Source organism: Melopsittacus undulatus, chromosome 7, assembly GCF_012275295.1.
Source record: "Melopsittacus undulatus isolate bMelUnd1 chromosome 7, bMelUnd1.mat.Z, whole genome shotgun sequence".
NCBI lineage: Eukaryota > Metazoa > Chordata > Aves > Psittaciformes > Psittaculidae > Melopsittacus > Melopsittacus undulatus.
Window position 1 is genome coordinate 38656333 of NC_047533.1, and position 16960 is coordinate 38673292.

The 16960-nt window shown below is 38.7% G+C and overlaps 1 protein-coding gene across 1 annotated transcript in view; it reads right to left on the reverse strand.

The window, feature by feature from the left end:
- The window catches only part of GALNTL6 (polypeptide N-acetylgalactosaminyltransferase like 6), a 463044-nt gene that overhangs the window by 33583 nt on the left and 412501 nt on the right, over positions 1-16960 (reverse strand). The window contains exons 7-8 of the mRNA XM_005145519.3: positions 11408-11525; positions 29-136 (exon numbers count right to left, since the gene is read on the reverse strand). Coding sequence (XP_005145576.1) covers positions 29-136; positions 11408-11525 — 226 coding nt within the window. The remainder of the gene's footprint in view (positions 1-28; positions 137-11407; positions 11526-16960) is intronic.

Below are 16960 nucleotides of genomic sequence, written 5' to 3' on the forward strand. Positions count from 1 at the left end.
TACAAAAAAAACAGCAAGACCAAATTACCCGTGCTAGGCTGGTTCCAGAAGGGACTTTATATGGGACATACTTCCTGTAGATATGCCCAACTCGAGAGCATGGAACATCAAACATGCCACCTCCACACATCCACACCTGGAAAGCAGTAAGAAGGCAAGTGAAAGAATGATTCCTGGAAATAATCAAGGCAAAAAAGTAATTTTAAGTAATGAGTATGTGAAAATGACACATCATTCTGTACTGACCCCTCTCACAGTCATAGTGGTGGCCTTCTCAGTATGATGATAACTGGGATTAGGTAACATGGCAGACTTTCCTACCTGGAATCTCACTGTACAAAAGCAGAGTATGTTCAAAATAAAATCATAAAACATATTTAGAGTATCTACCAACAGTCCTCCTGCAATGCAACCAAGATATTATTGTGTCTGTTGTTTTAAAACACCCAGGATGAAAATTTAAAGAAGGCTCTGTGAGTAAAACAGGCCATCAATCAGAAGCATCCCCCCTGCAAAACCGGGCTTATTTTTTGAATAGTGAATACAGTGCTTAAATATTAAGGTGCTCTTCATTTAGCAAAGATGTTCATTATTGTTTGGTAAGGGCACTCTTCATTTTGTAAAGAAAAAGGAACAAAAATCAATTTACTTCTGATCAAATTTACATAACAGAGGAAGAAGAAAATGACACTACATTTCATCATTAATACTTTACTAAAACAGATGAAACCATTTTAGTGGTGGTCTTGGCAGTCCTGGGGTAATGGCTGGACTTGATGATCTTAAAGGTCTTTTCCAACCTAGTTGATTCTATCTGAAGTATATAAGTTTGATGCTTCAGGTCTGAGCAACCAAAACTCAGTTGAGCTGCAAGTACTTCATGGCTTTAAAAATTAAGCTCTTTCCTGATAAACAGCAAGTAAGATATTATTCACCTAGCATGATTAAGCTCTACCAAGTGCATGTGAGAGCAAGGTTTCAGAGGAACAATGACAATCAGGTGAACCTATGCTCTGGCAATGCAGAGACACCAAACTCCAACATGGCTATTAGATGACTTATGTACCTTAATGATAACATTCTTAACTTTCTGATTTCAAAAAAAGCAATTTGACTTTGCCAATCAGAAAAATGGAAAGCAGCCTCAAAACTATCCCAGAAAACTCCCAAGCAGAAATCTTCAAGTATCCGAAAACCATCCACACAAGAGTTTAACATTATTTCAGAGTAAAAACATTGGTATTATAAAAATTATTTCCTAATCCTGGCTAAACAATTTCTGCTGCCCACAAATTTAGAATAAAATAGCTGTTATTTCGCATAAGGAACACTTGTGATCTCAGTTTTCAGCCTTTAGACTAAAAAAAAAACATCGTAAACTCCACTCTCAACTTAAAAGAAAACCACTCCAAAGCTGGGAAAGAGAAAGGGCTTGTCCTTTCCATGTCTCTTTAGGTGGACACATATATAGATGCTCATGAAACATTGCCATGAAGCTGGATGAGAAGTTAAGTCCCTGCATTACATGTATATGCAGGAATTTTAGCTCTGTGTATCTGATGCACTCTGGAGCAGAATGGCATGAAATCAGTTTGTAACTGAGGCTACAGCAGAGCAGAACATAGACAACTGAAAGTTTCACCAACAATTTCCATTCAGAAAGGAATTAATCCAAAAGTTGATACACTCTGAATAAAAACACCAGTAGTCAGCCTCTTAAAAAAAAAAGGTATCAGAAAATATGATGTGATCACGAGTACTTGGCATTCTATGTGATGCCTGTGGAAAACAATGGGCATCTCTACACTTTTTTTACCCTACATTTCTTATTCCGACTCTTTTGTTCTGTTCCCCAGATGGCTGTATCTACTGGCCTTTTGAAATCAGAGGAAAACAAACCCATAAATTCCATTCATCTAAAACAACAATGAAAATGGGCAAAAGTTTGGCATCTTTTGCTGTGCTTGCCTCTTTGTGTTACAGTATCTGCTTGGTCCTGGCAGTGTGATCTTGGGACTCAGTTTTAGTAATCTGAATGTGCAGATACTAAATACTGCAATATGGGACAGCTTAGTGCGTAAGCATGACTTAAAGCACTTGCTGAAGGTAGCACGCTGCAATTCAGCCCCTGAGACTGACTGTGCTATATATGCTTGGCTTTGTCCTGAAATTCTACAGACACCCTTCCACAGCTGGGTACAGCTGAGAGCCACTTGGGAAGCTGCTACTTACCACTTCCCATCATACAGTTAGCCAAGGCATAGGAGCTCTGGATAGGTGCTTCTGGTACACACCAGCATCTCAGAAGAGGAGACAAGTTTTGCAGGTCAGTGGCACAGGGTAATAAAAGCAGCCATCTTGGGCATCACTCTGCCAAATGGAAGCATGCATGTTGATGGGATCAGAAGTATTTCAGTACCTATTTCTGTGGTTATCCTGAAGTTATCAATGAAATTATCCTGACCAGTCTCCTAGTGAGCACAGTCCTTCTCAGGGAGGAAATCTACTGGTGGGTTGGAAACAGAGACCCAAAAGGATGCTCTGCCTCCATACCAAAGTAGCTCATTACTGCCCGGAGCAGACTTGCAATGCCATGTAGACATAACCATTGTTTTCTTTTCAGAAAACATTTTGTAAAATTTGCTTCTTAAGGAAAACCTTGAAATCCTCACACATTTAACCTCATGTCACCCAATCAATTGGAAAACATGTTCATAAACATATTAAAAACCCCACAGAAACTACAGTGTTAAGATAAGCTGGATAATGTCATCATTACAAAAAAGTTGTTAATCTTTCTATTAATATTTCATTTCTATGTTACATCACTTATACCTTTTTTAGCAGGAACCTCCTCTCTGTGGCTGTCTTCAAACAACTCAGTGCACCAATGGACGTGCAGACCTATATTTACTATTTGTTCTTGGTTTTTAAACTAAGGTGTTATTTCAAAGGCTAGACAGGATATTACAGTGATTAATCAAGGTTTCATAGCTTTCAAAGACTGGACAGCATACGAGTTTGACTCAGACAAAGGTCAGCCATGGAAGTTTAAGAGACAAGAAAGCAGAAATATATGTATAGGCCAGTATTACTTTAACTCAGACAGTGAGAGCTGAATTAGACATATATTGAATCCCTTCTAAAGCAGTAGGATACCAGTAAAAGAAAAGGGGTGGGGTGGTGGAAAGAAATACAACTAGATATGCTGAGGCAATCACATGTGGGAGGAAATAACACTTTGTGTTAGGCTTATATTTGATAGATATAAAACTTGAAAATGCTGTGCTGCACCTGAAGTGCACTGTGCAGGGTAATTGAAATGAATCTTGGCTGCCCTGAAGGACATTTAGCAGCTGTTCATGTTCATCTTCCAGCTTCAGAATGATTTTAAAGCATTTTTTTGTATTTTCCTGAAGAACAATTCTGGCAGCTTTGTCTTTAAAATGTGCACTTTTATGTCATATGCACTAAATGCATGAAATTGGAGAATGATTTCTGTGTTAAATATTACAAACCTCCACTGTACCATGAAAGGAATTCAGGTGGTGTGGGACATTTGGCAAAATGATATCACAACACTGATTCCTCTCTGTTTATCTAAGAAGTAAAACTCTTAAGATCGTTAATGTCTCCTCCTCACAAAAGCTATGAATCTGGTCTGCAGCTGAGGTATAAAAAACAAAGACAAAACCTAAACAGTGCAATTTCAGCTTAGAAAGATCAAAAGAAGAGTAGTTTATGTGTCAACTATATACTATATCACAGTGTATCTTTACATCTTCTTCCAACAGAATGTTGCAAAATCTTTTATAGGGATGGTCAAACGCAAAAGGCAGGCATTAATGCAAGCCTTAAAAGAGATTAAGCTGTGGTTATGTGGCTTTGTTCCTAACTGGAGCTTAGATGTCACAGATGCATTTTTTTGGCTCTGTTCTACAGCTCTCATGGGAGTTTGGGTGAATCACCCTTTTTTCACATCACTGCTTTGTCTTTAAAACTGAATTCTGTTAGCACTTGTAATTTCCTTTTCTCCTTTCCTTTCCTTTCCTTTCCTTTCCTTTCCTTTCCTTTCCTTTCCTTTCCTTTCCTTTCCTTTCCTTTCCTTTCCTTTCCTTTCCTTTCCTTTCCTTTCCTTTCCTTTCCTTTCCTTTCCTTTCCTTTCCTTTCCTTTCCTTTCCTTTCCTTTCCTTTCCTTTCCTTTCCTTTCCTTTTTTTTTCTTCTTCTCCACCCCTCTAGTTTATGAGTGACCCAGCTTGGGATCATTCTGGAAAATGTAAATACTATGCATGCTAGAATGAGACACCAATCCATATGCTACACTGTAATGGTAATTACTGTAGTAAGAGACTCATGATTTCTAGTCTATGCTGGATGTGTTGCTGTGGAACAGGAACATAAACATACAGCAAATTATGTAAAAGACTGAGGGGAAACTGAATAGATTTTGGATCAGGCTTCAAAGTAATTGAGAAATATACTGCTTCTGAGAGTCAGTAACAAGACAGACAACAGTGAGAGACACTGAAATGGATGGATAAAACAAAGAGTAAACTGCTGGAAGAGGAATATAAAGTATGTCATGGAAAGCTGTTAGCTTGGTGCTCTCTGCATTGTGCAAGAGGGATGGACTACAAACAGGAGAGATGTATTATCATAATGGGGCTGAAAAAGTTGTAGAAAATAAAAGTATAAAAATTTCATGGGATTTTTCGGTCACTATTCCTGAAATATAAGCCAAAAGAACAGATTTAGCAGTTGTAAAAGAGGAGAAAGAATTTTATCCTGAGAATTTTTCCATGTAGTGAGGATGTTTGGCTAAATGCAAGAAAAAAATGAAAAACAGGATCACTGACTGCAAATCTGGAGTCAGTGGGTTCACAAACAGGAAAACAATTTGTGGTGCAGTGGGATTTCCATCAAGGATATTAAAACTGTACCTTGTAACCTGGGAACTGATGACTGTGGATATTTGAACAATACTCACTGGCTTCTCTAAAATGCTGAGAAAAAAAAGGTGATATTCCATGTTTGTCAGTTCTTCATATAGATTACAACTGCGTTAACAAGTGGCAGTGCTCCCCCATTCCTGATCTCCTGTCAAGATTTCCACATTCCTGATCTCCTGTCAAGATTTCCAGCAGTAGAGAGAATTAATAATGATGGAGATGATGATGAAGAAAGGGATTAATAAACTTAGAGGTGTATGTTGGAAAAAAGGGTTGAAGAGAATCTGGAAAGTGTGCCAGCATGGATGAGGATAAAACAACTCTAGATACAGGTGACTAGCTTCAAAGAAACAAGGGTATCACTGTCAGCATTTTTGTTAAGGTATGATTTATGATGCCTAAGGAACATCCAATGTAAAGGATTTATTGAGTTTGCATGGCAAGGTTTTAGCAATGAGGGGACTACAGAGGTGGCTCCTGTGAGAAGCTGCTAGAAACCTCACCCATGTCCAATAAAGCCAATACCAGATGTCTCCAAGACATCTGCTTGGCCAAGGCTAGGCCCATCAGTGACAGTGGTAGCTCTGGGATAACAGATTTAAGAAGGGCTAAAAAAACCCCTGTGCACCTGCAGTGTCAGAGAGGAGTGAGACTATGTGAGAGAAACACCCTTGCAGACACCAAGGTCAGCCTGAAGGGTGCTGTGGCCCAATGGGAAGACCATGTTGGAGCAGGCTTGCTGGCAGGACTTGTGATCCCATAGGGAACCCACACTATTCCTGAAGGACTGAACCCATGGAAGGGACCCACACTGGAGCAGTTTGTTAAGAACTGCTGTCCATGGGAAGGACTCACGTTGGAGAAGTTCATGGAGGACTGCCTGCCATGGGAGAGACCCCACACTGGAAGAGGAAGAGTGAGCAGTTGTCCCTGAGAGGAAGGAGCAGCAGAAACAACATGTGATGAACCACCCCAATTCACTGTCTCACTGCTCCGCTGGTAGGGAGGAGGTAAAGAAAATAGAGAGTTAAGCCTGGGAAGAATGAAGGGATGGAGCAAAGGTGTTTTAAGATTTGGTTTTATTTTCTTATTACCCTACTCTGATTGGATTGGTACCAAATTAATTTTTCCCCAAGCTGAGTCTGTTTTACCCTGATGGTATCTGGTGAGTGACCCATGAGCCTTTTGTTATATTTCCTTTTCCCTGTCCTGCTGAGGTGGGGAGTGACAGAGCAGCTTTGGTGGCCAACTGGTGTTAAGCCAGGGTCAACCCATTACAAGGATCTTCAGCAAACACAGGAAATCAGTATCTTTCACTACTCTATATTTTGGAGATTGCTACATGAATTTTGCCTAACAGATTAAAATTTAGGATTTCCTAGATAGTGGCTTCCCTGGTTATTGAGAAGAGACACCATTGATCAGATCAGTTTCAGTGCTTTGCCAGCTTTCACAAGCCTAGCACACGCTGAACAGTGTTGTCAGCAAGATATCATACATCTTTCTAATTAAAAAAAAAAATGATTCTGAGGTTATGCTGCCAAAGATTAAAATACTGCACATTATTCTTATGTAAAACTTAAGCTAAGAAACTATTTAATGAAGAGGTCATACTTTGAGACATGGGTTGTGTCTGCTTCACCATCCACTGAATGTGCATATGTGTGCTCTGATTTGGAAAAAGCAGTCAGCTAATCAGCATGGCACCCAGCACTACACTTGCTGCTGTCTGAGCAGTAATGATAGCAAGCAAGAAAAGAACAACAGAGAAATATGTTGGGTTTTGTAGCTGGGGAAATAAAGGTCAAACAAATTTTTAAGCAGCAGCTTTTTTTCCCTGTTGTTTTAACCTGTCATTCTGTGCTCCTGACATTGTAGCACCTGGAAGAGCCATGCCTGAAGTCGAGGAAGTTTCCTTTCCTACTATGACACAATTTCAAATGTCACAGAAACATTATAAAGCATACTGTATTTTGAAGAAACTTACTACATTATGCTGCAGCAAATTTAGATTCACTGCAGACTCACTCTCCCTGGTATCTTTCTTTTTCCATCAAACAGCCTTCCCCCTCAAACACATGCACATTTGTTTTTGCCCACACCACCCACCTTCTGTCCCTGTACAATGAGATAACACAACCCTCTTCCCCTAACTTTTGGTTAGGACAGTGCTCTGCACTGAAGCCTAGTGTCAGTCACCCCAGGTCACATCCAGTGGAACAGCAAGAGCAAAACATCAAAACTGACACTTTCCCTCCAAGCTTCCCAGCCTGAATACCTTTCCCAAATCTGGTTCGACCTCTTCTTGTCAGGAACTGCTGTCTGACTCCCCAGGCAACCATTTGTCCTGCTAATGTAATTTTTAATCAGTCCTTGAACTCTGTCTTAGCATCTTGAACTCATAAAGCAATACAGCTCTGCTATTCTTAGTGATCCCTTTGAGCCTGCATGGCTGTCATGGGTTCAGCAGTAGCAGTCATTTTTCTCCTTCTTGGTAGCTGGTGCAGTGCTGTGTTTTGACTTTCGGGCTGGGAGCGGTTACTGGTGGTGCGTACGTTTTGAGTTACTGCTCAAATGTTTGGTTTTGTCCAAGGCCTTTTCTAAGCTCGTCCTCTGCCAGGGAGGAGGGGAGGCTGGGAGGAAGGAGAGATAGGGCGCCTGGCCTGGGCTAGTCGGGGAGGTATTCCATACCATAGCACGTCCTGCTCAGGGAGGTAACTGGAAGTTGGCCGGAAGAGTTGGGGTTAGCTCTTCTTCCGGGTTGGGCTCGTTTTGGCGGGTGGTATTGTATTCTCTCTCCTTGTTTATTTCCTCTAACATTAATTTATTAGTGGTAGCAGTAGTGATTTGTGTTATACCTTAACTGCTGGATTGGTTTTATCTCAATCCGTGGCAGTTATATTCCTCCGGTTCTCCTCCCCATCCCTCCAGGAATGGGGAGGTGGGGGGGGGAAAAAGGGGTGTGTGGTACTGCGGGAGACTGAGGTGGGGTTTTAAACCTCGACAATGGCAGCCCTAGCTCCAGCACCAGGCTTCAATTCCTTGTGTATCTGAGGTTCGCAAAGTGCAGTAGAATATTAAGGTGAGCAGAGCAGAGTAGTTGATACTAAGCTCATGATGAAGAAGCTAATAATTCCTGAAGTCAGAGGACTTTAGACAAACTATTTTATTGAGTCTAGCACAGACATAGCCATCATACTTTTCTGAAAGATCCAGTATCTCTGACTCTCTAAGCTCACACTTTGCGCTCATGGCTTCCTACCTGCTTTATAGCAAACACTTCTGTAACTTGAGCTGTGGGGATGACTAAGGAAGTCTCTGGTACAGTAATACAGAGCCTTTGGTTGAGAAGATGCTTTACCTTAATGAGATCTTTATTCTTAAGTGGTCTTTTCCCTGTATAATGTGTGTTTCTGTGGAGTAAATTTTCATTCCAATGTCTAACAAATTCTTCTCCAAATAAAATTAGGCCAGAGAACATCAAACATATACTATTTCTTAAATGTTATTCCTCATTTGCCACCAGTGAATTTGGACATATAAAAATGATATGTGACACAAACATTTGTGAAAAATCTTCCTGAACATGCCTGTAAGCTTTACTTTGCATCAAAACAGTGATGCTATTTAAAGTCATGCCACAGCTTACCTGGATGCTACAGTACCTGGACCTACTGTTAAAATGTTAAGTGTAAGGGTTACAGTAGTCTGTCAATCCATAGAGTTTAACATGCATCACTGAGGGCCAAAAATGTGCAAGCCCTCTGCACTCCAGCTCCAGAGCAGGGTAACCAGTTCAAGATGAACCAGACGCTACTTCATTTCAGGGAGCACATAACAGCACATGGAGCATCCTTCCATAGCTATATCACTGCATTTGAATTAACCACAAGAACCCTCAGTCTGACACTGAGAATGTCATGTCAGCAGCATGCTCATAGCAGAGAAATTGTTTACTTCTTTACCTTTATATTGCAGATTTCATACAGATGGATCTCCAAGTTAGTAACAAGATAGAGGAAAAACATAAAAGGAACATCATGTCTGTCTCTCAGATTAAAGATCGTCCTGAAACAGTCCTCTAAATACAAACTTCCCATAATTATGGGACATTTCAAACAGGCTTCTTTTTGCAACTTCTTAACAAAAACCCATCATATTTTTACAAAATACTTAAAAATTGCTAAATCTAAGAGGAAATGTGTGAGAATAGCTAATCTGGTAGGTAGAGAAATTCCTGAGTCAGGGTACTTCAAGTAATTATTTGCCAAGCAAAATTACATTAATGTGAGACATGGAATCAACACAGGGTACCCATTCTACCATGCTTTCAGAGGCTACAGATGTAAGAGGTAAGACATACCAAAAAGGTAAGACATAGGTTCAGACCAATTCAGCAGCTGAGGAAACTGAACTACACTGGTCCTCTGGCTTTTTCACTGACTTTGTGAACAAGAGAGAGATGGCAAGTCCACCATCCTTCCAAGTTTTGTGAAATACATTGAACTGGCTATCTAACTTCCTGCCTTCAGTTAAGTAAGTTTTAAGATCATTGAATCTATAGCTATAGTAGAAACTGTTGAAGCAGAAGCCTTTCCCAAGCTGATACTGGTAATTCGATATCATAAAAACCAATCCTTTCTGTTTCTTCCTTTTGCCTCCATGAATTTTCTCTCCTTCTTTTTTGTCATTCCAGACCAAACAGGAGTCTTATTTTTAAAACTCACATCTGTTAAATTCTTCCAATAGAAAGTTATTTCTACTTGGCAACAATTTCTAAAGAGTATTTTTTTTTCTTCTTCTAACACTAATAAGATAGGACAGGGACCCTAAGGTTAGTATATACTAATGAAATGAATCAGGAGATATGACTGAAATGAGACCCAGTGTGACACAGCTGCCTCCAAAAAAACCTATCACTTGAACAAAACACACTGGGACAACCTAGTATCTCAATTTTCAGTGCTGTTACCATGGTTTCTATAAAAGGACAGGAGAGCATTGCAAGTATAGTCTGTGATGATAAAAAAAAAGAATATTTGTAATAGGATAATAAAATCGTGGGTGACCTGTCAAAGACTACTGTGACAGCTACTCGTGACTACTTACATTTACCTGTGAAACAATGTGAATGGACAGAAGGTAAATCAATATATTCTAAATACACTATCTAGCTATTTGGTTTCCTTTGCCTTCCTGTTTTATTTTGCTGACATATAAAAATTATTTGGAGAAACATGTTAATACAAACTATTTTGATGTTCTTGATAACCCCTGTAAAGGCAGCCTGTCAGTCCAGGTCACACTGTATGTTTCGGTCAACAGAATGGCCTCAGCTCTGTTGTTTTAATTGCTGTTGAAACTCGGATTCAGCAAGATGTATAATATTAGTTGTGGCTGACATACTAAATTTATTTACTAAGCTTTACACTGCCAGAGTTTGGAAGTAGGTTGGAAAGATCCTGAAGCTAAATGTGAATTCTAATTTCAGTACCAAGCTTTATCCAAATATGCTTGACTCAATTCATCTATGTCATGAAATTCTATCAAGTTACAGGTATACTACAACACAATAAACTCAGTTTTCTAAATTAGACATGTTAGGTCTCAACAAGCTAATCCAAATACTTATTTTACATGTGGAAAGTAACAGGACTTTCAACTCAACATGTAAAAGCCAAGTAACTGATTTGAATGCACATATCCACATAGAGGATATGAGGCTATAACATGGCTGGTTGTATAAAATCTCAGCATTTGAAAACTCCCTACATATTTTGTCATTACAATACTTCAAATACTTTTGAAAAATCATCTGATTTTGAAAAGCTTATCTGTAGATAACAGCCCACAGAAGCTGAGCAGATCTAGTGATTCACTGCTACTGAAAGGGGTACTTCTGTCTACAATTTTATCTTTCCATTTCCACCCATTTCCCTGAGCTGACTCCAAGAGATCATACCTCCAGCGTTGGTCAAACTTATTGATCTCAGCAGAAAACTATGCAGTTTTCTTTTTCCTGGATTAGTTCTCTGTTGGCTTATTGAGATGAGCTCAACAATTGCACACGATTAAATGCAGCCTGAGAGAAGGTAAAGACTTTTCCACTCGGAAAGACTTGAAGAAAGAAACAAGGTATAACTTCATTCTTTGATCGTAGTAAGCTACCACACTTTCAGTGGGAGCTGCACTCAAAGTGATTTTTGTATGGCTTCTGGAGCATATCCTTATAGCATAATTCTCTGTGAAATTATTGGGAATTCCTAAAGAAGAGTGTTATTGTACTAAATTAATTTTAGTTAAAAGACAAAAGCCAGTTTGAATCATAGGTTAGGGTTGGAAAGGACCTTAAAATCACCTAGTTCCAACCCCCCTCCTATGGAATGAAAGCATCTTGATCACCAGTCCTGCACCAAAAAAATAAGGAAGTATTGTATAAGGTGACTTGATGACTTACCTTAAAGGAGATCTCATACTGCTCTCCTCCCCATATTTCTAATCCTGGATCATAGCCTCCTAGCTCCCAAAACCACTTCCGGTTGACAGCAAATAGACCTCCAGCCATCACAGGAGACCTGAAGGATAAATAAAACAACAGAAATAATAACGAAGATGTTTGGACCGTGGTGTGTGTCTCTGTGTGTGTTTGTGTGAACTGTAAAATTATGGAAGGCATAGACAAAGGATACTATAAACAAATGACTTTTACCTCTTCACCCCAAAATGGACTCTAGATGAGAAATAGTCAATGTGCTAGACACATAGATAGATATAAAGCACTTGCTATGTTTCCCATGTTCCCATTTATTCCACTAGTAAACATGTGGAATTTACTTAAATTCACTCAGGCTTTTCCACAGATAATACAGAAAACTAATTTGATATTTAAAGCTAGTTTTAGAGAATGAGTTTTAGAGTAAAGGTCTAGAAGGAACACATTCCTGTTGACGGTGGGTCAGCAAGAACCACATAATGCAACAGGGACCTCCATAGCTTCCAGGCAGCCCTTCCTTATAAAAGAAGCAACATGAAACTGGATCCTATGCTGTATGCTTTCTCACACTGCAGCTCCTGAGGGAAAATTGCCCCATTTAGGGGCATTTTTCTTCTGAATTACTATAGATGGTTTGTTTGGGGCAATGGAAGTAGATGGTACCATCCCTGAAGAACTGACTAGAAAATAAGAATTTCCCCTTTGCCACTGATTCAGGATTTGGCAGTAAAGTCAGGGCTGGTTGGTATCATAGGGATCCATGCATAAGTTGGAATTTTATTAAAGAGGGCATCAAGTTAATGGAATGACATCCTGACTTATTTTTCCTGTCATAAAAATTTTTACATTGCTATATTTTATCCAAGCCAGTGGAGAAGATAAAACAGCAGGCAGTGTGTCCTCTGCCACCATTAGGATGCCAGTGAATCCGCATACGCATGGATGTTAGAAAAATGATTCTCTCATCCTCGTTCATGGTAACAAAAACATTTCAGATATTTTACCTCTCACTTCTGTATGATAGTTTTAAATATGTACATATATATATCTTTTAGATTGTATGTTATATTAAACTACCCATTCTCAAGACTAGGGAGCTCTGTTTTTAAGAGATATTCTACTTTCCTTTATAGATTGTATTTTTAAAAGCACACAGAAGCTTTGTGGAACAAAGCTGCAATATTCTAATTGGCAAGGCCGTGCACTGTAACATACACCAAATGCTAATACTTTTTTACTTTTATTGACATTTCATATCTCAAATATTGACTGTTCTTTCCACATATGAATAAATTAAATGGAGATCTTATTAGAAACCTTCCCCTGGGGATTCTGATTACTACAATACATTTTCAATTCATACTGAAGTAAATCTAATTACAACATGCCCTTTGTGACTTTAGATTCTAAATAATCAAAACACAATGACCTTTTATAAAGATGAACTTGCATGGAGAATGCTTATAACTAAATTGTTACTGACAGAAGAAATGTAGTCCCAGAAATCACTGGGGAAATGCAGGATTTCTTTAATTTACTTAGGTACAATATCTTTCTCAAGCATTTCTCTCAGCACAGTGAATAGCCTCTGAAAGGCAATCCCTCCAGATGAATCAGATGGAAGTTAAAGAAAAAACAGAGGCTTCAAATTGCAAAATAATTGGCAGATGCTTACAAATGATACATTATAACTAATCTGTAGATTTTCAGTGCTAGTACAGAATAAAGAACCTCCTTGTTATTTAGATGTGAAAGTTCAGGACATTTATGACAATCAGCGAAACTCCCAAACAATGACTGGAACAGCAGCAAACTTATAGCTCTTGCACTTACTTAAAAAAAAAAGAAGAAAGAAACTGCACGTAATGTCCCTTCATTCATTTTTATTCTCCAACATGTTCTGACATTTGTTGTTTTGCAGGAAGAGCAATGAAGAGGACAAACAGGATGGCTTTTAGATTTTCACTGGAGCATGATGAGCAATAAGCTGTGTGAACCTGACCACTTGGCACAGGATATGTATTCCACTCCACACCACAAGCCTGCTGAACAGGCTTTAAACTGTCTCCAAAATATGTCCAGTCCTACAATCATGACTGATATGAAAAGTCCTTTTGTCGTCAACAGGATCACTCACACAGATAAGAACTGCACTGAGCCCAAAGGAGAAGAATTAATCTCTTGTTTAATGGTTTCCGTATAGAAATGTCAAGTACAAAGCTATGCTTGTAGAAGGAATTTTTCATGAGATGCCCTACTCAGACACTTTAGCAATCACACTTGAGCTGCTGTAGCATAATATTATATGAGTAATTATAGTGGGAAGCTGTATAATATTTTTTGTCAAAAACTTGGACAAAGACTCACAAAACATCAGAAATGCTGGAAGGCTAAGGTTGCTAAACTTAAAAATAGTTATAAAAACCTTCCACATGAGAAGTTCTGCATAGACTCACTGACTATACCTAAAAGAACAATATCACAAGTAAAAGCCAGCTGATCCAAAAGTGACTGGAGAGGTCAGATTGCTGTGCTAAGATAGTTTGATTGAGTGGGAGTGCAAAAAAATACCCCAACAAAATTACGTTTTGCAATAAAAGCCAGGCTGAGGAAAATGGTTAATGTGAAAGATAGTTCACAAATTAAAAAGTGCACTAAAGGAAGTGCAGCAGCAGCTTAAACTGTAGTCAGTGAAGAAATTTGTAACTTCTCGTAATTTACATGCAGAGGAAGAATAGAGATAATCTTACCTACAAATTTTCAAGGTGAGAGAATGACACATACTTAAAAGGAACATGAAGTTACTTGCATTAGAAACAAATGTAGTATATTGCAAACAGATGAACTACATAGCAGGGTCAGGAATCATTACACTGCAAGAATGATACATACACTGGAACTAAAGGAATTGAGGAAAGGAAAGAGGAGCCTTGACAGCATACAGAAAGACACTTAGGAAATGAAAAGGTGAAAGCACTTGTACTACATGATGAGTGCAGTAGGTACACTTGATGTTGAGACTAGAAGATTTCCAATGTATGATACATCTATTCCGTGTCATATAATGAATTTTTGTGTCACCTGTTATTTAGTGCAAAGAATTTATTACACTGTGCATTGATTATTGTTAAACTGAGATGCTGCTGCATGCAGGGGTGCTCTGGAAAGCATAGGATAGAAATCATCTGCCTGAAACAGGTGAAATTTGGTCATTATAACTGTATCCAGTGAATGCCATACTGCACTATGCATCTCTTTGTATAATCCAGACTCATTAAAGGCTCTGTGCTGAACTGCTGAAGGGAAATGGATGAATACCGGAAAGAGACATCCATCTCATGCAGGATATGTTGGACAAACTGACCTTCCATGCCAAACCGACTGGCACAGTATACAATGTCAGCTGGGGAGTCAGCACTGGGTCATGCTGACCTTGTGGAGTCAGGGAGGTGATAGACGAGGAGGAAGAGGCCACGTTGCTGCTGGCAGAATGACAGTCCCAGAAATGACAGGTGAGCTATGGAGTGCAGCTTTGAGCTGGGCTTGAGCACTTTTTATAGTAAATTTCAGTGTCTTGTTAATCAAGGAGAGTGCCCCTCCACCCTAGTGATACCACATAAGGGCACCTCAGAAGAATGAATAAATTCAAATACCTTGTCTCAGTGCTTATTGCTCCCAGTGCTCTCTGCAGTGATTCCTGATATTGCACCAAAGCTTCTTAAAGAAAATAGCAGAAGCTGACACTAATCCTAGATAATAAAAGGTTCTAACAAAACTAAAAACTGTAATCTGTGTATGTGTAATGTGAGAGACAGACTTGGTCACCCACGTGAAGTGAATGCAGAAACAGAAGAAACTAAAATTGAGTTGCTCGAATGTCAAGTAAGTGATATAGATTAATAAAATAATGATAAAACCCATGAACTTAAAGGTTGCGCCAGCTAAAGATAAATTGAGGGACAGATTATATGCTGTGCATAGCAAAAATTTTGATGTAGCCAGAACGAATACTGATCAGACTTACTGATTTTTCAAGAAATAAAATAAAAGCAGAATCTTTTATATACGTCACTCTAGAACTAAGTAGATTTAAAAATGTATTTCTAAATGTACTGACTTTTTACATTTAATATATCTGCAAGACACTGTTTTCTCTTTTATCCATTCTAACAGCATGAGTCATCTCCATCTTTATAAAACATCAAAATTTAAAAAGCAAAACTTGTGACATTATCCTATAGGATTTACTCTTTCTTTTTTCCCACCAAGAACAAGTGTCCAGTCTTCTGAAGAATTTAATCTTTGATGAATTTGTGCCCCTATCTGCACCAAATGATCACACAGGTTTTGCAAATCATTGCATTATTACTTCCTTAGAGAGTCTAGAAACAGAATCTTAAAATATATTGCTGATAACTATGTAAGGAAAAGGTCTGCCTTAAAGTCAATTTGTTCCCCATAAGAACTGTCTCCACCCTGGTTTATTCATTGTACATTCAAACCTGTCACGACAGTACACTGTAAATTGCCAGCTTGGTTTTTTTCCCCTCTGCTAATGTACGTAACTCTGACGTCCCAACTATTTACAGTAAGGTACCCCAGCAATTTTCATAAAGCAAACAGAAGCTACTGTCACACGAATTCAAATTTATAGAGCTGTATTCCATTGTGCAGACTCCTTCTGTATATCCAGTTGGTTTCGGTAATCTGTATTCTCTTATTAAACTGTTGCATAATTTATTGTCAGTCTTAAGCAGTTGGGATATTCTTATGTTAATTTCCCTTTGCTATATCTTTCTAAAGAGTTAATAGATTTAATACAGATGCATGCTGTCTTCATCTTACTTACCATAAATATGCATGAATATTTCATACGTTTCTACTCACTGGCAGCCAGTCAACTATTTTACAAGTGATAATTAAATAAACTGTCCTGTAAGAGGCAGAGCACCCTTGTGTTTATTTCTGTGCTAAATATTCTCCTGATTTTTTTCCCCCAAACTTTCTAAAATACTCAGTCCAAAAGAGCACTCAACCGTAGGCTAGCACAAAATAGCTAACTTTGCAATGATAAATATCTTGCTTTTTAAGCAGCTCCATTCAAATTCTATTCAATGTTGACAATAGAATTATTTTCCAGAGCAGAGTTGCATTCAGATTTAGCAGAGTTCCATTATGTTTTAAAGTAATATCTTTCCTGGACAACTCAGCCTTGTGAAATACTAATGTGGCAGAAGAGTGGGTATGTACCCAACAATACCCACTAATGATAGTAGCAGCTTATGACAGGCTGTGACAAAGTCATACAAGCTTTTCCTGACACGTGGCTACTTCCCAGCACAGAAGGCAGTATTATGCAGGATAGAGAACAGAGCTAATTTACTTTGACTGGTACTTCTGGAGCCTGCATCTCTACCTAATCAACAGTCTCTCTACTAAAATAGCAACCAGGACTCATCCTGATGCTAAAAGTAGCAAATTTTTCATGACCAGCAGAGTTCAAAAAGTTTTGATAAA